The 22,884-nt window shown below is 41.7% G+C and overlaps 2 protein-coding genes across 6 annotated transcripts in view; both read right to left on the reverse strand.

The window, feature by feature from the left end:
- On the reverse strand, positions 1–9,678 carry ikbke (inhibitor of nuclear factor kappa B kinase subunit epsilon). 2 transcript variants are annotated; one of them, XM_054616828.1, is made up of 20 exons: positions 9,602–9,678; positions 9,095–9,231; positions 8,666–8,795; positions 8,408–8,589; positions 6,868–7,028; positions 6,549–6,659; positions 6,252–6,431; positions 5,736–5,932; positions 5,306–5,364; positions 5,085–5,176; positions 4,859–4,960; positions 4,448–4,505; positions 3,812–3,924; positions 3,648–3,724; positions 3,520–3,559; positions 3,319–3,420; positions 1,747–1,843; positions 1,470–1,561; positions 1,293–1,364; positions 1–1,191 (listed from the first exon to the last, which is right to left on the reverse strand). In XM_054616828.1, the coding sequence occupies exons 2-20, from the start codon at positions 9,161–9,163 to the stop codon at positions 1,128–1,130; spliced, it is 1,998 nt and encodes a 665-aa protein (XP_054472803.1). In that variant the 5' UTR covers positions 9,164–9,231; positions 9,602–9,678; the 3' UTR covers positions 1–1,127. The 2 variants fall into 2 exon arrangements, 1 of the variants encoding a protein (XP_054472803.1); XR_008531828.1 differs by lacking the exons at positions 9,095–9,231; positions 9,602–9,678 and having other exon boundaries at positions 1–169; positions 878–1,191.
- A 4,307-nt stretch (positions 9,679–13,985) lies between these two features.
- The window catches only part of srgap2 (SLIT-ROBO Rho GTPase activating protein 2), a 54,368-nt gene continuing 45,469 nt past the window's right edge, over positions 13,986–22,884 (reverse strand). For 2 of the 4 annotated variants that reach the window (XM_054616394.1, XM_054616396.1), the window contains exons 17-23: positions 21,421–21,645; positions 19,658–19,737; positions 19,057–19,255; positions 18,012–18,149; positions 17,529–17,787; positions 17,315–17,425; positions 13,986–17,221 (exon numbers count right to left, since the gene is read on the reverse strand). In XM_054616394.1, coding sequence (XP_054472369.1) covers positions 16,631–17,221; positions 17,315–17,425; positions 17,529–17,787; positions 18,012–18,149; positions 19,057–19,255; positions 19,658–19,737; positions 21,421–21,645 — 1,603 coding nt within the window. In that variant the 3' untranslated portion in view covers positions 13,986–16,630. Of the gene's footprint in view, positions 17,222–17,314; positions 17,426–17,528; positions 17,788–18,011; positions 18,150–19,056; positions 19,525–19,657; positions 19,738–21,420; positions 21,646–22,884 lie in introns of those variants that run through there. The other 2 variants (XM_054616395.1, XM_054616397.1) reach the window with 2 other exon arrangements.

The raw sequence follows: 22,884 nt of genomic DNA on the forward strand, positions 1-22,884 counted from the left end.
AGTATAGTAAAAGCATATCTTTTTTTGTTTTTCTCTGACCTTTTGAATCCCCCGTGACACCTTTATAAACAAATAACAAACCCTGGGATTTCCCCACCGTTGAGCCACACTGGCTAATGTCATTTTTTTCATACTGTTATTTGCTGTATTGTCACTGGACTGTGTACTTCTGTAAAAAAGAACACAGTGGTGAGTGCTGAGTTTCCCTAACTTTTTATTTTCTCCTTTACATTGAAACCTTTGAAAAAATACCAAAAAAAAACAACTTATCATTCAAGATAAACATCAACAGGAAGAGGGACAAATTATACTCCAAAACTACAGTGCTGTGTTCTTAGAAAGGCTGAAAATCAATGATGTAATCATTTAATTAACAGTGATCTACTTTGAGGAAACCTAGAAATGAAGTCACATGAAACCATTTGATTGATCAACCGGAAAAGACAGCAGGAGTCTCAAGCCTTCAACAAACACACACACACACACACACACACACACACACACACACACACACACACACACACACACACACACACACACACACACACACACACACACACACACACACACACACACACACACACACACACACACACACAGATATAGTGTCACTCTGGTTAAATTAATCCTTTTAGGTTATCCAGAGTTTGCAGTTTGCTTCTTCTGTGGGACCAAGAAGAAACACAGCCTTAAGAAAAACACTCTAGCAGCTGACTTTGAATTCATCTGCTTTATCCTGACGGTCCATCACTGTGGCAGCCTATTAGAAATACAATAACACTAAAGGCATTAATGAGGTTTGTATTGAACTGCTGTACTCAGATGCCAGCCACACACACACACAACCACACAGACACACACACACACACACACTCACTCGACTAAAAATCCATCAGTGGCATTTCCTCCTTCTCCTTTGTGGGCATCTTATCTCTAAATTGAGATTCACATTTTATCGATTGTCTTCGGCTGCTTCCTCTTCTTACAGCAAGGGAAATCATCCTGTCCTTGAAAGAAGATCCAGCACATTGTCCATAGCTGTTCATTAGTGGCAGTTATATCTACAGAGTGTGTGTGTGTGTGTGTGTGTGTTCTTTGAGTTAAGATGCAAAGATGCAGCACTTTTGTCAGAGTGTCGAAGGTCTGGCCAAGTTCGGCTCCAGAGGTGCTGCAGGGCTCACTGTTCCCAGACTGTATGACAAAAACAATACAAACAACATCATACTTTGTCACATACTGCAAATGGGGCTGTGAGTTTTGACAGAGACATGAAGTTGGTTCACTCAACTCACCCCTCAATAATGCTGTTGTTACACTGCAGTTCCCTCACCAAAATCTCCATTTCGTCCTTCAGATGGTGCATCCTAGAACAAAAGGAAGAGATGGCATCAGGGCAACTGGACAACCGTTTCCATCTTGCGCACAACACAAAAACACACATACAAATACATGCACAAAAAGACACATACCTAGAGACCATCTGGTCCTTGTCCCTTGGGACAATTTCAGGCTGTTGTCCCGTTCCATTGGACTGCAGAGTGAAAAGGATTCTGTCCAGAGCCTGAGGAGGACAGATGAGACGTTACATCATCACATCACTGAGATGCTACATTGGTGACATCACTAAAATATCACACAACTTTTTTTTATCAATGTAAGAAAACATGTATTTGTTGCATACTGTTAGGTTAATATATTTGTTCTGAGCGGCAGAGATCTTCAACACAGAGAGAGTGAAATGTTGACCTTATATTGGCACTGCTCGCTCATCTCCAGGTCTGCCAACAAGCCTGTGGAGAAAGAGCTGAAGTCCTGAAGTCTGGTCTGCATCTCCATTAAAACACTGCAGACACAGAAGGGAGACACTTCAGTAAGTCAAAGCTACCATATTTACAATGTGTCAATGGTCTACTGGATTCCAAAAAAAGAACTGAATATCTAAAAAAATTCAAATAATCAAAAGATGTGTTTATAGATAATCTGGATCCTTTCTTAACAATCAATTTATTTATAATTCTGCAATTACACAGAGTTTTTTCAATTTTTTAGATACATTTTATCATATTTTTTAACAATAGTTAACCTAGCACAAAAACATATCATGCACAGCTTAATACCTGTATTTTGGGGTTTTGAAAATATCTGTCTGTTTAAGCGCCTGTCTCTCTAAAGAAGCTACATTCGATATTAGGAGCATTAATAAAGCAGCAAACAATTATTTACTATGTAAAGATATACTGGAGGAATGAAGTCCCTCCCTCTGTGTGTGTTGCAATCAGAGCTTCTCTGTGCTTTGGTTACATATCCGGGCTGGACACGAGTTACTATTAGTGAATGTGCCCCACTAGGTATCAAATGCCTGCTGCTGTGTACTGCACTCATACGTTGGTTATCGCTGATAACACCACCCTCATTGACGGCGTCGACGCAGAAGCGTAGCACCCACCCTCCAGTTCCCCCACAGTTAAACACTGTAAGCTCTAGAAGCACTGTTTCCGTTGTTTGCACTGTTAACAGTTCCCAAGTTGATTACTAACATTAAGGCAAAAAATGTTTTGTATTACAAGTTATCTGAAAATGTGTTTATGAATATGCAAATGAGGCATTATCTTATGCTAAATTTTGGTGAATTTGCGAGAAATCTACGGACACAAATTGACAAACCCTTAAATGTGTTTTTGTATACTTAATTATAATTTCCACTCGCTTCAGAGAGAGGACATGTTATGGAAGCGAAAAAGCCCAAAATCACTTGGCACTACTGCTGCTTGCATGTTCCATATCTACTGCAGATCTATTGATGTAAATAAGATAAAAAGCATTTTTACAAATATGTTTCATAACATAAGAAAAATAAGAAATAATTACAACACATTTGGGAGTGTAAGAATAAACAAACAAATGTTCCCCATCATCTTATATCAGATCACATCTACCGCATCATTATGCTAAATTAAAATTCTAAATGTCATTTTAAATCTAAAAATGGATTGCTTCATCCAAATCAACTGGAAAAGGAATTTAAGAATTATAGAGCAAAGTGTTATGCATTTTATAATATCAATTGTTTTTTTGTGAAATGAAGCTTAATAATGTTGAGTACAAATTTAATCCGTTTGAGAGTGACTGCTGAATAGCACCGTCCTACTGTCCTGTGTTAATCTTATTCATATAAACCTCCATCATCTGGGTGAATGCCTGTCAATCAAACCAAACAGTTATCTTATAGTAAATATCAAAGTGTTTGGGATAACTCAGCTGAAGTGAATCCACTGTGTACTTTGGGGTCAAAAGTGCAACTTGAGAGCCTGCTCTGACCTGCTCCACGTCCTTGTTGAGGCCAAAAGCTCTTTGTATCTCTGGACGCAGTCGTCTCTAAGGAGAGATTTCACTCGCTTAATGTGGGACGACAGGTGGATTCTGGGAAGGAAGAGTGACAAGAAGATTACAGGAGAGCTCAGAATAACATACTTCACAGGCTGGCTCAGCAGGACAGCAGCAGTGTGGACACACACTCACTTCTCAAACTTGTGGATTTGCTCGTCGTTGTATGCCAACTCTGTGTTGAAAATAAGAAAACATAGTCAATTTTACCATTTACAAAAAGAGAAACGAAATACATTGTAGTAATAGTAAAAAAAACATACTGCCAGTTTGTCTGTCTTTACGATAATGCTGATGAATTGCCGTTATCTTTTGCAGCAGCATCTCCATCTTCTGACAGCTGTGGAAGGCAAAACATCAGAGTTAAAAAAAACACATACACCCTGAAGGCCACCGTGAAGCTTTGTATCTCTGTATGCCTGAGTACCTCTTGTCATTGGTCAGCGTCTCTGCTAGCTTGGACTGTTCTATCTGCAGAAGGTCCAGTCGGCTCTGAAACTCTTGGATTCCTCCAGCGTATTTAGGCAAGTGCTCACGCACCTGTAGAGACAGCAGCCACAGACTCTGAGACCCGATTCAACAAATCTGACACAAAATGAATGGTACACAGTCCAAAATCCTCTTTTTCCATTTGTTTATGTATTCAAAATAAATGTTTTTTGAGTCCAGCAATGTTGAGAAGAGAGAACTCCTCGGGCTTAGAAAACAGTACTTGTAACGTTGTGGGTTTGAAACTCGCTTAAAATCTTGACTAAATGTCAAACCTCGTCACTTTTTTGTGTTGACAGAAATATGTTAGTTTTCAAACTGATATGAAATTTCATCATTTTAAACAGGAAGACTATTTTATATGGGCAAAATTCTTATACGCCTGCTTGTGTTTTAGCATTTCACATTGCACAACTTTGGCTTGGTTTCCATGTGATCTGCATTTCTCCACTTTAAACTCATTGATGAAGGAATAATGGCGTTAAAATACAAAGAAAAAGCCACATTCCAAACTCGTCTCTTTCCCATCAGCCACATTTGTCAAGCTTTGATACTTCTTCTTCATGCTACTCACCAGATGCAGCTTTTGCCTGCTATCAGTCAACCCTTGGTTTTCTGAATCATAGTGGCCGCTAAGAAAAATAAAGATACAACAGATATGGGAGGGAAAAAGGGGAAAAAGAGGATTGTGGCTTGAATTATAACAATAAAAAAAGATGCGTTTGGTCTACATTTTTCAACAAATTACATCCAGTAGAATCCACAACATACGTTACTGGCAGTTAAGATCATACAGTGAGCAATTCAATCCTACATCACATTCACAGTGGAAAATTTTACTTGGAAAAGAAACTACAGCTCCGTTTGCCTTACTACTGTATATCATAATGAATGTCATACAACACATATTTATGCATTTCAACACCCCAAGTGTGAAATCACAGATTCCCTCTAATTAGTTCAAAATGTGTGTCAATGAACTCACAGTGTGCGAGTCCTGTGTTCCACGCTGAGGCAAGACTGCAGTCTAATGGTGATCATCGCGATACTGTGGAACGCTTCTTCACACTCTCTACGCAACCTCATCCTGAGGAACAATCAGAGTGTGAGAGAGGAGGAGGAATGGGCAGGAGAAGAGATATTACCTAGTTAGTACATAACCTCGAGGCTAAAACAAATACTGCTTATTTCAACATGTGTGTGTGTCTCACATGTAGCTGTAGTATCCTTGCAGCAGCAGCTCTCTGTGAGTGTGCAGCAACCGTACTATCCTCAGATACTGGTGGACCACTCCCACTATAACCTACAGACAGGAGGGGGATAAAAGGAGATAATAAATAATGGGTGGGTTGTTTATAATACACACAATTCAAATAAAACTGACCATGACATTAGGTATGGGTGGCAAATAAAATCAGCAGAGCAGCAGTACCTTGGAGAAGTTGTAGTCTGCCATAACATCAAACCGTGATGGGATGACTGGAGACTCCGCTACAAAAGGAGAGACAGAAACACACAAGTCAAAAATACAGGACTTATGGAAACAGTGTGTACAAATTAATATGTGTATGCACACAAATGCGATTACCTTCCTTTTTAACCAACATTCATGATGCACAATTCATTTTTTGTATATAACTTCCCTTTATTTAGGATTGGCACTGACAGAAATATAACTAGACAAAATTGGCATGAAACACCTGATTCACAAAGATAGTTATGTTTTGTCTAAGTAAAAATGATTACACCACTTATCAAAACTCTTGCATATCTTCCTAGGGGAATAGCAAAGAATAAAGAAGAGGAAGGCTTTGGACTTCACAGAAACTGATCAGAGGTGTATGTGTCTTTGATTGTCTTACGTTCTCTGAAGGGTAGGCTGGTATTTGCTTCAGGCCCGTCGCTGAGCAGAATCAGGGGCCTGTCATGGGAAGAGGGCGGGAGGTTGACCACCTTCATGTTGCCCTCCAGAGGGAGGTCGTGACCAAGGTACAGCAGATGTTGCAGCTGAACTGCTATACCAGTCTGAGACGCCACCTCCTCGAAGAACATTGACACCCTGAGGGGAGAGAGAGAGAGAGAGAGAGGATTTTTGTATGCTAAGCTTTTTTTCTTTATTTCAGGTCTGATTCTGTATCCTGACTACATTTTAACATCAGGAGTCAAAGCTCTTTGTCACGGCTACAGTTGTTATTCTGTACAAATTTACTGGGCCATCTATAATGCCCGGCGCAGATGTAGGTTTAAAACTGGGGTTGGCAGTATAACTTTGGCATCTTTGAGTAAGAAATCTACTTTTTTTTTTATTTCAGTCGCTCCAATTCAAACTGTAAACTGCTTTCTTTGTGTTTGGTCAGAATGTTTATGTGCAGACTCACGTGTTGTAGTGGTGTATGTAGATGCAATGTGCCATGGCCTGTTGCAGAGAGAACAGGTGAACTGGCTGACGCTGCAGTATGTCTGTGGTGGCTTTGAAGAACTGGTCAAAACCCCAACACCTCTCCTGGTCAGCCTCCAGTATACCCGCTAGAATTGGAACCAGTTGCACCATCAGACCCCTACGGACAGAGAGGGAGAGAAATAGATGGAGACAATTAGGTAATACATTAGCATCACTTCATTCATTAAAAAGTCCCTGAGGTGCATGTTTAAATACCCTTTATCGGGTGACATACTGTGAGAGTTGGCAGCTGTGAGGTAGGTGGTAGCTCCACTCTATAGGCCCGCCATCCACGCGCTGTATTCCAGCTATTGCCCCCATAGGCTTCTCTGTGGTTATTTTGTACCTACACAACAAAAACACACAGGTCAGGCTGATAATCATTGACATATGTTCATGCTCTGCCATGGTGGGATGCTGTATGCTTCCCAATAGGAAACTTGGCAGCTGAAGATGGAGCCAAGTCATTTGAGACCCAACCATTGAGACCCTTGTTTCTATCAGAAATGTGTGGTCTGTGATTTACTTTCTCACACACTGATGTATCGACTCACATGGTGGGCTTGTTCCTGCGGGGTCCTCCGTACGGTGTGAAGGGAAGACTCCCAGTGGTAGCGTGGTAAAATGTCACACCGATACTCCACAGGTCTACACTGACCCCATAGGACTTCTGATGAGGCTTACGCAGCACAGCACGTTCATACATGTCTGGGTGCTGAGAACACACACACACACACACACACACACACACACACACACACACACACACACACACACACACACACACACACACACACACACACACACACACACACACACACACACACACACACACACACACATGCACACACACACACGCACATGCACACACACAAACTATCAGTTTGCAGTCTGCAGAGGCGGATATGCAGTCATCAAGATTATCATCTAAACCTCAGCTTTTGTGTAAAGTGAAAGCAGTGTTTTTGCCCTAACATGTATTCTCTCTCCAGTCCCCTTCTTTTAATCAGGGATCATCTTGTTGAGCTCAGCATTAGGCAGAAACGTAAAAGAAAGTGAAAGTTTCAGTTGCTGTTATGAATAGGTCCTTCCCCCATTTGTCCACTAGAGGGCCACCCAGTCTTCATAACACAAGTTGCCTCGAAGTATCAAGATCAAGGCTCCAAAAGGCCAGTCTCACAAAGACATCTCAACACAGACACTGATTACACAGGACGATTTTCACACCGAACTTGGAGTGGATTCAATGTTGGCCTTCATATCAAACAACCAATCACGTGCAACACATAGAGATTCAGATCAGAGGAGATGCGATGCCATTTCTGCTACCGAGCCTTGAGAGCTTTCCCTGGAGTAAAACTCAACTGATATGTGACCAATGTGAAATAATCGTATCATTTTCCATTCATAGGGGACATTGAGGATACTTTTTATGGATGCAATAGTATTTTATCACATTTCCTTATTTCACGTTAATGTCTTTACTTATCTAATGCGAGGGTCCTAATAATGTTAATGTTATACTGTATATAAATAATCATATAACATCGTAATGTTAATGCTGTTTTAATATTCATAGTAATAATATGTCTTTTTTTAAATTTTTAATGCTCTAGCAACATTTCTTTAGAAACTTCCATGCCAATGAAGCCATAATGAACTGAATAATATAAGTGTTATGGATATTTGTTGTCTCCCCCTGTGGAGCTGAACTGCTGAGACATCAAAGTGGTTATGAAAATGTCATCTCCAACAGTGTTTACTATGAGCTATGCCACGTAATGCCAACTAAACATGAAGTCCTGCTTCTCGTTTAGTTAGCAGAATCTATCAAGAACTTCTTGATACATTTCAATGATATTTAGGGAAAAGTTTACAAAAACGTTTTCTGCCCCAGAAGATTTTAATGCATTTTGATTATATTTGTAAAACACCCTTTAAATGGTAATCAGAATTTGTTTTAAAGGACTGTTCAGCTTAAGCGACAGCATGCGTTCATCGACTTTCTCAAAGACACCTTACTCATCAAAAAAGGTATCTTTGACTGCAAATTGCCAGATGCAAGCACATTCATTTCTGTGACTGTTATCTTACCAGATACTCTTCAGTTCCGTAGATAGACATAAACTTCTCATCATCGTCCAGCTTTCTTGCTGCACCAAAATCAGTTAGCTTATAAACAGACTTGCCGTCCTCCCCGACCTGCCGCATGATGTTGCCTGGCTTAATGTCTCTGTGTACCACTCCATTTTCTCGCAGATGGTTCATCCCCTGCACTGAAGATAGGAAAGGAGAAGAATAATTCAGTTTAGGTCAATTCAATTATTGGGAAATACCAAGATATATACCCACCAACACACTGCAAAACTATGAGGAATTCTGTTTCAGGCAAGCCGAAGGCGTTTTCTGACTCCTCGAGCAGGCTGAGCAGACTTCCTCCTGAACAATACTCCATCACCAGCACCTTCTGTTTGGAGGGCAGCTAGAGAGGGAGGGGGGGAGGCATTAGGAGGTGAGCTGCAAATGCTTGTAAATATTATACAAATATATTAGTAAAAACTTACTGCCTCATCAAATTCTATGATGGATACAAATCAAAAAATGCAAACCCAACAGGGCTAACATTATTACAAGACCTGTGTATTTACAGGCTTTACAGTGTGTAGATCAAGCAGTACAAATTCTCTCCCATTCCATGTTCCGATTTAGTTGGAATAAAACTGCAGCTCTGTTTTTACACAGTTTCATTCGTCTGCTGTCCTCCTCTCATGGTAGCCTTACCTCTTCCACGGCGTACAGCTTGACAATATTGCTGTGGTTGAGCTTCCTCAGCATTTCAAACTCTCTCATCTGAACCTCAGGGGGCGGTTGTAGCTCACGGTGTTAAACACCTTGACAGCTACCAGCTCACCCAACCTCTGGGCACGCACAAACACACACACACACACACACACACACACACACACACACACACACACACACACACACACACACACACACACACACACACACACACACACACACACACACACACACACACACACACACATTGATATCAGCATTACACATCAGAGCACCATGTCAGAATGTGAAAATCTGCCCACATCAGCACTGTGCTGATATCCTTTTATAATCACCCAATCTCTATAGTCACTTTTGACTCAAAGAGTAGGCGGAAAAATCTGCAGCAGCAGTGATGTGAATGATGTGCTCAGTGGAAAACTAACTTTACAGTGTGTTATGGTGATTAAAAAAAACAACAACACATCCTCAGTGTGGCTAAGGTACCTTATTGCGTGCCTTGTAGACACTGGCAGTGGCCCCTTGACCGAGGACGTCTTGTAAAGACCACAGGTAGCTTGTTGTACTGGCCGTCATCCCCGTCATGCTGGAGGAATAGACTGAGAATAAGCATGGAGACTCCATAGAGAGACATACAGTACCAGTCAAAAGTTTGGACACACCTTCTCATTCAATGGTTTTTCTTTATTTTTATTTTTTTCTACATTGTAGATTAATATCGAAGACATCCAAACTATGAAGTAGTAGTTTGTAGCACTTACTATATTCGGATTAGTCTGTTGCAATTATTGTTTTCGTAGTAATCTGCCTCTGCACTATACTTTTGCTCTGGTTTATGCTTTAAGATGCTTGTTTAAGAAAGGAGATGCACTGATGACTTCTGGTGACTAGTAGTTCTCTTGAATACCTATGTTGAATACACTTCCTGTAAGTCGCTTTGGATAAAAGCGTCTGCTAAAGATGCTTGTTTAAGAAAGGAGATGCACTGACTTCTGGTGACTAGTAGTTCTGTAATGTAATGTAATGTAATGTAATGTAATGTAATGTAATGTAATATAATATAATATAATGTAATGTAATGTAATAATGTAATGTAATGTAATGTAATGAAGGAACACATATGGACATTATGTGGTAAACAAACAAATGCTCAACACACCAGAATAAGTTTTATATTTTAGATTCTTCACAGTAGTTGAATGAGAAGGTGTGTCCTAACCTTTCACTGGTACTGTACATACAAAGTATCAAAGTCTCTCCCCTAACAATGCATAAGTTACAGTGTGATACCACACACACAACTTAAAGTCAAGCTCATTTTCTGACGTTCTAGTGACGTACACAGCTAACCTGACGTCACTGATCAGGTAACTCTCCTGTGTAGCTTCAGAAAACGTCTATGACACAAAACGACAATAAGAGACAATAAGTTAGCTACTTTATGAAGCTGGTTAGATTACCTGGACTGCTGCTGCTGTCACCTTTAAGTTGAGTCGGTAAAGCAGCTTCCTGGTGAGCTTCTCCCGGTCCTGGTTAGTGAAATACGGTGTAAAAGTCTCGGTGGATCCGACCTGCTTCAGACATAAAGCCTCCGTGATCACCTGAGGACAACAACAGGTTATGTGTTTTCTTTAGTATTCCAGAGTTTCATCAAAGACAGCAGCTGGCAGCAGTTCTATTGAGTGCTTTAGGAAGTCCACAGAGCAGCATTAGTTAATCTAGCTAAGTAGTGGCGGAAATACAGAGAATTGCACACTTGACAGTTTCATTGTCTGCTTCAACTTCCGTGTGCGTCCACTGGGAGAGAGCAGAGCAGCACACACACACACACACACACACACACACACACACACACACACACACACACACACACACACACATCACAGTGTGAAGCTTCAGGACTTGTGTTCCTAGTTTTTACATGTTGAGTGGAAAACAAGAGAGACTTCTACACCAGATTCATCTTAAAACAAATGTGACATTTATTGAAGGATAACAGGGTATATAAATAATAATAATAATAATCAATCCTTTATTAGTCCCACAATGGGGAAATTATTTCTCTGCATTTGACCATCCCGAGGAGCAGTGGGCTGCAAGTGAAGCAAGCCCGGGAGACAACTTGGGGTTTAGGTGGGTCTCGCTCAGGGTCTTGCTCACACAAGAGGGTTTGAACCACCGACCTTGTGGTTACGGGACAAGCGCTCTACCTCATGTGCCATAGCCGCCCCATATATCGCCCAGCAGTTGTACGTGCACGGGCCTAGCAGTACTGAGAAGTTCAAGTTACATTACATTACATTACAGTCATTTAGCAGACGCTTTTATCCAAAGCGACTTACAGGAAGTGTGTTCAACATAGGTATTCAAGAAAACTACTAGTCACCAGAAGTCATCAGTGCATCTCCTTTCTTAAACAAGCATCTTAAAGCATAAACCAGAGCAAAAGTACAGTGCAGAGGCAGATTACTACGAGAACAATAATTGCAACAGACTAATACGAATATAATAAGTGCTACAAACTACTACGAATAGGATAAGTAGTTCAGCAACTAAAAGGCGCTTAAACAGAGTGCGCATCATGTTATATAGGTTTTATGAGTTGAATATGATAGGTCCAAAAAAGAGAGAGGCGGCTCTTGGTTTAGACTTTTAGACTTTCTGAGGGCCTCATCAGTTGGTCGTAAAAAGGGCCTCTGTTATCTGGTTTCTCTGCAGCATGAGCTCAACATTTATATAATATAGGGGTGGCTGTGGCGTAGTGGAGAGCAAGGTAGTTCTCCAATCAGAGGGTCGGTGGTTCGATACCCGGCTTCGGCAGTCGATGTGTCCTTGGGCAAGACACTTAACCCCAAGTTGCTCCTGAAGGCCATCGGTGTGGACTGGATGATGAATGTTAGTTAGAGTCTGATGGTGGCACCTTGATGGTAGCCTGTCATCAGTGTGTGAATGGGTGAATGATATGTAACATACTACTGACTGTAAGTCGCTTTGGAGAAAAGCGTCTGCTAAATGACTAATGTAATGTAATCCTTCTTTAAGTGTCTCTGTTCTTTTCCATCGTACGGCCAGGCACTAGAACGCCCTGACCGGAGTATTTGACCTTCTAAGAGAACCGCAAAATTTACCGCAACGTGCACAGTGATAGTGTGATGTGAAAGCATAGACAAAATATACTGTGTTTGAGATTTGTATGTGTGCTTTTATACATGTGAATGTAATATTTACATGACATCCGGAAAAGGGGCGACTGGGGATCTTAGAGCAGCATGTGGGGCCCCTGAGGGTCCCCAAACAAGAGCCATGCTGGGCCCCTCTGCTGCTCAGCATGAGAGACACGTTCATGTTTGATCTGTAAAAAAAATAATTAATAATTAGTTAAATTCGTACGGATCCAGGAAGAACCTCAAATGGTTAAGATAAGAAAAGATAAGATAAGATAAGATAAGATAATCCTTTATTAGTCCCGCAGCGGGGAAATTTGCAGACTTACAACAGCAGAGAGTAAAGTGCACACAAGAGACATAGTAGAAGAAGACAAGCTAAAAATAAAAAATAAAAATAAAAATAAAATAAAACAAGTATTATAAATAAGCAATAAAAAAAAAAAACAGTAGAAAAAAAACAACAATAACTGAAATATTATATTTACAGACAGAGAAAAAAACAACAACTATTTTAACTATTTTTAACTTTTTTAACTATTATTGCACAGTGTAATGTGTAATGTATTGCACAGGTTTTTATTGTCATGTTATTATTGTCATTGTCATGTGGTCATGTGGTCTGCTGGGAGCAGAGCTGGTTGTGCAGCCTGACAGCAGCAGGAAGGACCTGTTAAGTGTAGTATTTCAAAATATAAGTGTTTTGTGTAGCATTAACACCAATGACGTAATTCTGTGTGACTGGTATTTATTTGATATTGTTAATAATAATGAGCTATTTCAATGTTGTTGTTTTTTAAAATATCTATTTAATATATGTAATGTTCAATGTAAATGTGAATGAGATTTAATTCATGAAAAAAAAGGTTTTGAATGAAAAGTAAAGGCTCCACTTCCATGTATGATAAAAGTGACAAGACAATTCCTAGAATTTAGGATTTTAAATACATTGCCAAAATTGAACATTGAACATTAGATGAATACATTTAGTTTTATCATTGCAAGGACAGTCTTTAGTTATTGAATATGTATAATTTATGAGATTATTAAGTTAACTTAAAGGAATTTGGTGTCTGCAAAAGTAAGTGACAGCACTTCCACCGTTTTTGTAGAATGACCCACCTCTGACCTCAAGATGTCTGTGATCCGATACCAGTGCCCTCTTTTTCCCCAATTTTTTTTAATACATACAGATTAATAATTTGCATACCTCATTTGCAAGGATTTTTTTTTTAATAGGTTTATTTTCTTGATCTCAGTAAGGTTATGGTTTCTATGCTCACAGTCAGACCCGGTTTGTCTGTGCGTCACTTCTTTGTTGCCTGACAGGCTTTGCATGTATTGTGTTCTGTTAAAAAGAACTTCCTTACTCTACATGATGAGTAGTACTCATAGCTACTGTCTCAGCTTTTGACTGTTCTCTTTTAGGTCTCTCTCTTGTGAATCTTACAGCCGTATGGAAGTGTAATACTCAGTTTGGTATTAAGATTTTCTTGTCTACAGTTTCCAATATGCCATCGAAATCCCTCATTTGGTGGTTCACTGGTTTCTTCTCGCTGTATATCATTGGTCTCTAAAGCTAGCTCCATAATTACTGTTCTTACTTGGGACAGACACATATTTCCATATATTCAGATTATTTTTAATCAATGTTTTCATGGACAATTTTATAGGTACAAACGACAAAGAATTCAAGAATCTTTATAGCAAGCAATGTTTATTAAAAAACAGATCTACTACAAGAACTACACATAGAATTATATAAGGCCTATTTGATTAAACTACTATTGCTATTACTGTACAATATTGTACCAAAAAAGAGTGTACCTCTGTAATGTACAACATTGTATATACAAAGTACATCTGAACACAGGATTCTCCAGTAATACAGAGACAACTATAAATAGATTTGACATTACAGTCTTTTTTTTTTAGTTCTGCTGTTTTCAAATGGACACAAAATGCATATTTAACAATATTCAATTCTGACAAATCATCCCCACACAGTTAGTCCACACGCAAGCCAAGTTGTTCAAGTGCACAATGATTGATTCGAGATCGAAAAGAGGGTCCCAGCTCCCGTTGACGGCACAGCTGGGACAAAACACACCAACCAACCACATGCATGTCTGTATGTGTTAGAGTGTGTGCATGGGTAAGGTGAGGTCATTGCTCACAACAAACGCACACAAACACACAAACACACACAGTCACAGTCCCTCCAGTTGTCATGATGAGGTAAGAGCAACACAAATACACCAGGTAATACACCAACAGTATACAGAGATAAAAAATAAACCTTTACAAGTAGAATTCATTACCTGGTAGAGAGCATACAGGAATGCAGTATGTGCTGTATTTCTGGGAGAGGAGGAGAGGCGTGATGGGGGGGAATATGAGGACGCCTCGCTAAAATTAGATCAATACTGTTCCAAGAAGGTGAAATACAACCAAAAAAAACATTATTCGGTTCACCCTGAATTAAGTGTCCACTTTTGAAGTCAGTGTTATTAAAATTATTCACATATTACTTAATTCATTTTAATTTCGCAAAATATTTTCTTTGCATAAATCATTAAAAAAAAAAAAAAAAAAGAGTAAGCCCTTTGATATTGTTTTTTTCCTCCTGCTTCCACTTAAAGCTGATCCACCATTGGTGTTGTTACAGCAGTGACTGAAGACGAGACAACTTGATCATGTCTATACTTGCAGGATCTTTGTCTGATCACATGTACACACAGTGCATATTTATTCAGCACTAAGGCCGCTGGTACTCCTGTGTCTCTCCAGACAGTTGCCGTTGGGTGGCTTCCCTTTATGGTGGGTGGGCATTGTAAAGGGGTGGGGTCGGGGTGCATACATACTCTACATCCACGCATGCTCCCACAGGCGCACACACACACACACACACACACATGCACACACCCAGACAGTTACACAGTTCAACATTTTACCATTACAGATTGTGAGCATTAATTACCAACTGGGAACAAAAAGTAACAACAAAAGCAATCTTTGCTTAAGAAACGCATTGGATGAGGTGGTTGGTTGCTTCTATTTAAAAACACACTCAAGAGGATCCTCAGCTCCATGCTTCCAGTTATCAACATGATTATTAAACATACATACACCATTAGAATAATATAACCCTTTTTACTGTTAAGTGTGAAGTTTATCTTAAAAGGAGCAAGCTGTAACTTTGTTTGAAGTTGTCGTGTGTCTGGTGCTGCAGATATATAAACTGATGCAATCAGCCAGCTCGCCATTATGGCCGCTGTCTATGGCCCCAGCATGCGAGGAAAACCTGAAAGGCGTTTAGCTGCCACAAAACACCAACACACACACATTTTGAGAGAACGTGTGTGTATGTGTACAGTCCAACATTACCTATAAAAATGCTGGGTTTCAGTGGTCCCCTACACACATAATAGAGCTGCAGGAGAGAAGCAGCATAATGCCTCAAACTATCAGCTTTCATTATCTGTATTGCTATATGTGTATTTAGAATTACTGTTGGCCATGTCAGGCTTCGGGGCGCACTGCTCCTGCTATGCCCCTGTTGTGGTTCTAGTAATGAACAGTCATAAAAAGAAAATCACCAACATATCAAACACTCGAGGAAGAGATCGAATAAAGCTCCCGATCACATGACTTACACTGATATTTGGCCCAGTTTTCTTTCCTTTCATCATCCGAAAAGTCCGCCTTTATCTCTAGTTGTCCACTTTTGAAGCAGCAAGTCAGTGTGTTTAATGTCTACGCAGGGCAAGAGCTTAGCATTTCACAGTCTATTCTCAGGAATCAAACACTCCCTTCCAGTCCGTTAAACATGGGTCATTAAAAAGAAAAGAAAAACGGTCATGTCTACTATAAAAGAAAAAAATCAAACAGTGCTTTTTGTTCCTCACTTTGATCTGTGTGTAAAGGCAAGTAACACTCCTGCACGCCCACTCAAACACAAATTCAAACATCACAACCTAGTGTAGGTAAGCTTTAGGTGTTAAGGTGTCCATCCTGAGTCCTGTTCCCTTATAAAAAAAAAAAAAAGAATGAAATAAAATCCAGTGATGCCTGGGATCTCTACGGTGGCAAAACATAAAGAGTGTCTTTGAAGGGTGTTCACTAATCTACGCCCACCGATAGTTGACCTGCAGTAAGCAGAGCTGCCAGGAGAGGGCAGAAAACTACTTTTGACACTCTAAAAGGGAACATGGCGTCTTGAGAACTCGCCTGGACATCAAGAAGTGAATGCTACACATGAGTAGTGGGTTAGGTCTTGTGTGAAACAGATGAAGCGCTCTCTGCACCTGGTAGAAGAGCTGTAAGATTAAAAGACTGTCGCCGGTCAGATTCAGAAGTCCAAAGCCGAGCAGGATTTGTCAGTAGGCTGGGGTGGAGGTGGAGGAGGAGGGGTGTGAAGGAGAGAGTGTGTGTGGCCTGTAAGTGGAGGAGGAGGTGTAGGGGGCACAGTAGAGGTCGGGGAACCCATGGCTGGACTGCCGCCGCCGCCGCCGCCCTTTGGGAACACCACCGGTTTGGGCCTCGTTGCCGGGGGGCGCAGCTCTCTGAAGGAAGGTACAGATGAGGAGAGGGAGGAGGAGGAGAGAGAGGGGGACGTGACGGAGGGCAGGGGGCTCCGCGGCTGGCTCTTGGCCGGGCGGAAGGACGAGGGCACGTCGCTGGCGGAGGAGGCGCTTCGCTGAAGCGGGTGGGCGTGCGAGGAGCCCCCCTCACTGTCCCGTAACAGACGGGAGTGGAGTGGACTGGAGGGCTCCGAGGCTCCTCCTCCTCCTCCACCACCACCACCACCACCACCACCCAGGCCTTTCAGCTGCTCCAGTGTGTCCAGGACCACGTCGGGGGTGTGTGTGTGCTTCGAGGTGCTCTGTCTTTCCAACTTACTGAGCTCACTCAGGGCAGAGGTCATCACCGCCTCAATGTCCTGCAACACGAGAGGCAGACAGAGAAGTAAATATGACCGTAATACCCAACGCTCTGCGGATGGTGGTGCAAGTGATTAGAGACCGGGTTCTACCTGTGAGCTGTGCTCCACTTGGGCTATGACCTCAGGGTCCAGTGGTCTGTGGTTGCTGAAGCTCTTGGAGCGCCCTGCTGAATTTGTCTTGCGTAACTGTGGACTCTCCACCTAAACATTCATAATGCCCTCAATTAAATGCTATCTGAAATTCAAGCTAAATGGTCCATTCACTATATTCATTCGATGATGTCACTTTAAGAGGTCACTGTACCTTGGTCTTGAGAGAGGAGTGGCGGGTGACTGAGTTGAGGATGCTGTGAGCGCTGACGGGTCGTTTATCTCCAGTTTCTTTCACCAGAGCCCCACCAACAGGAAGGGAAGCTGTTCTCACCCCCCCTCCTCCTCCTCCTCCTCCTCCTCCTCCTCCTCCTCCTCCTCCTCCCCCTCCGCTGGCACCTGGACTCGTACTGTCGCTCTCTGAGCCACGGAACGCTCTTCGGATGCTCCCGGACTCCGGACGTTTCCTCAACCTGAATGAGATAAATATTTAAGTTATATATTTCAATTATAACCTATGTGTTGTGACTCGGTTCCACTAAATCATAAAAAAGAAACCAGGAATCTGCTTATGGTTTTGGTTCCTCACTCTTTTTTTAGACGTTTTGGCCCAAGTTGATTTCCACATAATACATTTCCTATCAACTAAAGCTGCAAATGAAAATCTATGGGATAGAGTAAATAGGCAGAGACACACTTGTTCAGGTTGGCCAGGTAGATGTCAGCCACATGAGCTCCAGTAGGAGAGGCAGCACTGCCTCTAGTGGACACTCTCTCCTCCAGCAGGTCCCTGCTGTCCACATCGGGCTTTGGACTTCCCCTGCCCCCGTCAGGCCTGAAACCATCAAGCGGAAGTTTTATTTATCACGTTTGTGCCTCCCACTTGCACAAAGCTAGCAGAGAAGGAGCAGTCTCTCTCACTGACACATTAATTCTGAACACAAAACCTACAATTACAGTTGACGGTTACTCTTGACTCATTTCCAAAAAGGCAACAGTAGAATGACGTAACAAAGTAGTGATGAAAGCTGTTGTACTAAATACAAAATAACACTTACACTAATCCTAATAAACTTTTTTTAAACTACAAAGTATTTTGCCCAAATGAAAAGTGACGGCAACTTAAAAGGGAAAATCCAGTATATTTCAACAAGTTTATACTCATATTCTTGTCTAGTAGGACTACTAATCTAGATAACCTTGTTTTCACCACCCCTGAGTTTTGGGAAACATGAACTCTGAATAGAATGCCTACAGCTGCTACACTCACTTGTCTTTGTTTATTTTCCTGCAGAGTCACAGAAAGTGTTCCTCTCTAAATCCCTGTAGCCATGGACACAGAAGTGTAAAGAATCTTCACACGTTTATGTCAACAAACCACTCAACATTGGAAGTGGACCAGGAAGTTGATCCGCCTTGCAGTTTGCTACGCATCATAGCAGATCAACTTCCTTAGATATGGGGATTTCCAGTGGATGACTTTCTGTGTTGACTTTTGGTTAGATTAAAGAACAAGTATAATTTCTCTTGATGTGTTCTGTAGAAGGCGTTTTGCTATTTTCTCCGATGGCCAGAGTTCACATTTCCAAAAACACTACAACAGAGGCGCTGAGTAAAATATGATCATGACCGAAATACACAACAGACGAAAACTATGATAACACTGTCATTTCTTTATTCATTTGTTATTATTTTCCTTATGCTGATATGTGATTAAGACTAGCAACTGGAACACATCTTACATGTCTTGGATCACAATGTACTGGTGAGGCACCAGTCCATCCACTCCGTTATGTCGTCCCTCCCACCAGTCATCAGAAGCTCGCTGGTACAGGAGTATAGACGCGCCCTTCTTAAACGATAACTCCCGACTAGTCCGGCCGGTGAAGTCGAACCGGGCGACGGCTTCGAATGGGTCGGACTCTGAAACAGCCAAGGAGCCTGAGATTTCAGAGGATGGTGGACAGACACAGGAAGTGGATGGAGAAGCAGGAGGCAGCAACAAATAAGAGAGAGAGAGAGAGAGAGAGAGAGAGAGAAAAGAGAGGTGGAAGAGAAGTGGAGGCCAGATTAGTGCATAGCAGGTTAGTGCTGCTGTGTTTGGTGACTGCACAAATGTTATATTCTGCTGAGCAGTGAACAAAGCAGCATAATAAATATGTTAATGGGAGAAGGATGTGGGCTGGATTAAACGATTAGGGCTGCAGGAACTGGTGAGAAAAGCAGGATGAGATCTCATAAACTGGTGGCAAGAGGAAACTGTTTTCATTGAGTATATAAAGTATATGTATTGCATGTATTCAAGTGTGTGTGTGCGTGCGTGTGTGTGTGTGCGTTATGCACCATCTTCGCTGTTGTGGATGACAGAGACGGTGTCAGGCGCAGGCTCTTCCACGAGGGGGGGCTCACAGTGTGGACTGTCACTGCAGGGCACAAAGAGAGCACATGAGGTTAGAGGACACAACACAGTGACATGTGTTGATGACTCACAGCCTGACCTCATATTCCTCTTTAAATCACATTAGTTCATACTGTATTCACCACGCCTTTGGCTTAGTGTCGAGATTACAACCATGCTGCAAACTTGAAATTGTTGTTCGAAATGTGATGTCCATCTCTGCTTTGATTATAGGCACTAGACCTAGAGCTGCGTTCAGGTACATCCAATTCCCCTCAGAAAACTGACCGGTAACCGAAAGGAAAGTCCTGTGTTTTATTTTATTATTCAACTGTTTAACTTTCAAACATTCTCTATCCCTAACAGGGCTGTTCAGTTATCAATATGTTGTGGGCACATTTTCATCAGCTACAACAGCAACTCTGGTATTGTTTTCAACTTGTGAGTTTGTGTGTAAGTCATCATGAGAAAAAAGGGGGGTCCTGGAGACACCTAGTGTAACTACCACAGAATCAGCACTGAATACCTCGCCATGTTTCTTTATTCTGTTGGTCTGTGGACAGATTGTGTGCCATTCAAGATGCAGTCACATAATTAAGATTAAAATTAAGGCCAAATTTGAAAGTTGGGGTTGGGTCTGCACAAAGGCGGGGGGTGGAGGTGGGGAGTGGGAAAGGGGCCCACTCACTTTATGTCCTTGGCCCAATTTGCCGCTGTGGCTGATGTAATAACGCAGTATTATTTGTATTGATAACTATCCACTGCAAGATGTGTAATTCTGATGAAGAAATGGTGAATGCTTCCTTAAAAAGTATTAACTAATCTCTTAAAGGAACAGTGTGTAGGATTTAGGGGAATATTATATTCATAACTATGTTTTAATTTGTGTACAATCACCTGAGACTAAGAATCGTTGTGTTTTGGTCTCCTTAGAATGAGCCATTTATATCACATAGGGAGCGGGTCCACTTCACAGAGTCCGCCATGTTTCTACAGTAGCCCAGAACAGACAAACCAACACTGGCTGTAGAGAGAGCCTTTCACATTTTTACGTTACCAGAGGGCCACCATAGTTTTCCAACGCAGTTCTACTGAATCTACTTTGAGACTTAAATAAACCAGTTAAAACCCCACATATGTCTGTTTTTAAATGTTGAATTTAGACTCTTCAAAGTTGCTAAAACTTCCCGATTCCCGGAAGGGGTACATTATCAATCACATGACCTAAACGCTACAGTAGCTATGGTACAACAAAGCCCAGTCATGCCAGTGTGATAATATTTTCTGCATACACTTTCTACAGTAGAGACTAAGATCTGCTCCTCCAGCGTAACTTACAGTCTAAACAACTGCACTGACTGGCATTGATCATAATAACTGGTGCCCAGGCTTGTCATTACAGGAAAATTGACCCTTGTGTGCATTGTGGTGAGTGAGTGTGTGCGTGCATGCTGTGCTCTCCCAGGCTGGCAGTGGTCAGGCGGTGCTTTAATCTCCTGTGTGATGGAGGGTAAGCTGATCCTCGTGGCCTTCTGGCCCAGAGCGAGGCAGACAATCTGAGTCCCCCATCACTCCATGGCAGCCCCTTAAATCAACCACTTACCCCTTTTTTTGGCCTCCCCATCATCTCCAAGCCCCCTCTAGTTAGACAACAATAGCCTTAGCAACTCAAGTTCCTGCCCTACATGACTTATCAAACTCCGCTCACCAGAAGTCTTCTCCAGATCCAGGGACAATGTATTGGGGGCCCTGCAGGTCCTTCGGTCCGGGGAAGATGGTGTCATGGTGGATGATGATCGTCTTAATGAGCTCGTTGACGTGGGCCTGGCAGGAGACCTGGTCGTTGCCCTCGGGGACGGACATCAGGGTGGGACCGAAACAGATGGCCAGGTTGTATGGGTCCATCATGTTGTCCTCGCTGTACTGGGACAGGCTGTGCAGAAGGGAAAACAGTGTCTTTTAGAGACCATTACCTCATCCTTATTTCTTTTAAACATATAATATAACCAAAGCTGACAACCATGACGTGTCATTTATCGCCTCCATCACCCCCTTCTCGTTAACAAGTTGTGAATGCATATATGTGTGTGTGTGTGTGTGTGTCGGACTGCACAAGGTCCAACAGTAAACACTACCCGATCCTGCATCAATGCATCACCTCATCTGTTCACTGTGGTGAGCCTCTGGTGACGTGTGTGTGTTTCAGTGTGTGAGAAGAAGCAGGAGCATCAGGCTGACAGTAAATCACTTAAGGAAAAGAAGAAGCTCCTCTTCGGTCTCCTCTTGGTTTACCCAGGAGTCTCACGTTTCTGGTCCCCCACATCCCTTTTCTTTTTCTCTTTTCTCTTTTTCCTCCTCCCTTCACTGAAAGGCTCGGTCCCGGTGTATAGCGTCAGCGTGGAATGTTTGTCTCTACGTGCGTGTGTGTGTCTAAAATCAATCTTCAATGTGTATTGGGTAATAGCATATATTCAATCAATACAGCACCAATGTACACATGCAGAAAATTGTTTAGAGAGATTACATTTGGTGTTAACTACTACTGAATATGACACAAGCCCTCCGGTAGCTCCTATTGCACCGACAACTCGGTTTATCTTAATGGCCTCTACTGAAGCTTCTTTTGTGGGTGAGCACATTGAGAAACTGTCAGTGATATTGGGCTACACAAAAAAAATTAATAATAATACTAATTATTCCTCAAGGAGCTCGTTGAGGAATGAAGAGGCAGAAAGGTTCTTTGCACTTTGGACTTTCATTAGGGTCTGTACTTGACTTCCCACAAAAGGTTAAAGGATGTTTAGATTTGGTGAGAGAAGGCCATACAAAGGCCTTTTAACCTCACTCTGGTGTTTATGAAACTATTGAGTGTGCGTGGGGAAATGTTAGGGAATCGTACTGTTGAAAGGCAGCTTATCAGGCCCTATTGATTTTATAGTACCACAGACTTATGTATACTAAAATATATTGAAAATGATTGAAGATGAAAATTATTGAAGATGGACTTTGAAGATGGTATCTTGAGACACATATTAACATAAATTGAAAAGGTCTTGGAGCAGGGCTGTCATCTCTGATTATAGATTGTATTCTCAGTGGTCAAGTAATAGTTGCAGTGTTTTTCATCCTACACCTTAGGACATGCATACAGTATACAGAAAATAGAGATTGA

Source organism: Anoplopoma fimbria, chromosome 17 (genome assembly GCF_027596085.1).
Source record: "Anoplopoma fimbria isolate UVic2021 breed Golden Eagle Sablefish chromosome 17, Afim_UVic_2022, whole genome shotgun sequence".
Classification (NCBI taxonomy): domain Eukaryota; kingdom Metazoa; phylum Chordata; class Actinopteri; order Perciformes; family Anoplopomatidae; genus Anoplopoma; species Anoplopoma fimbria.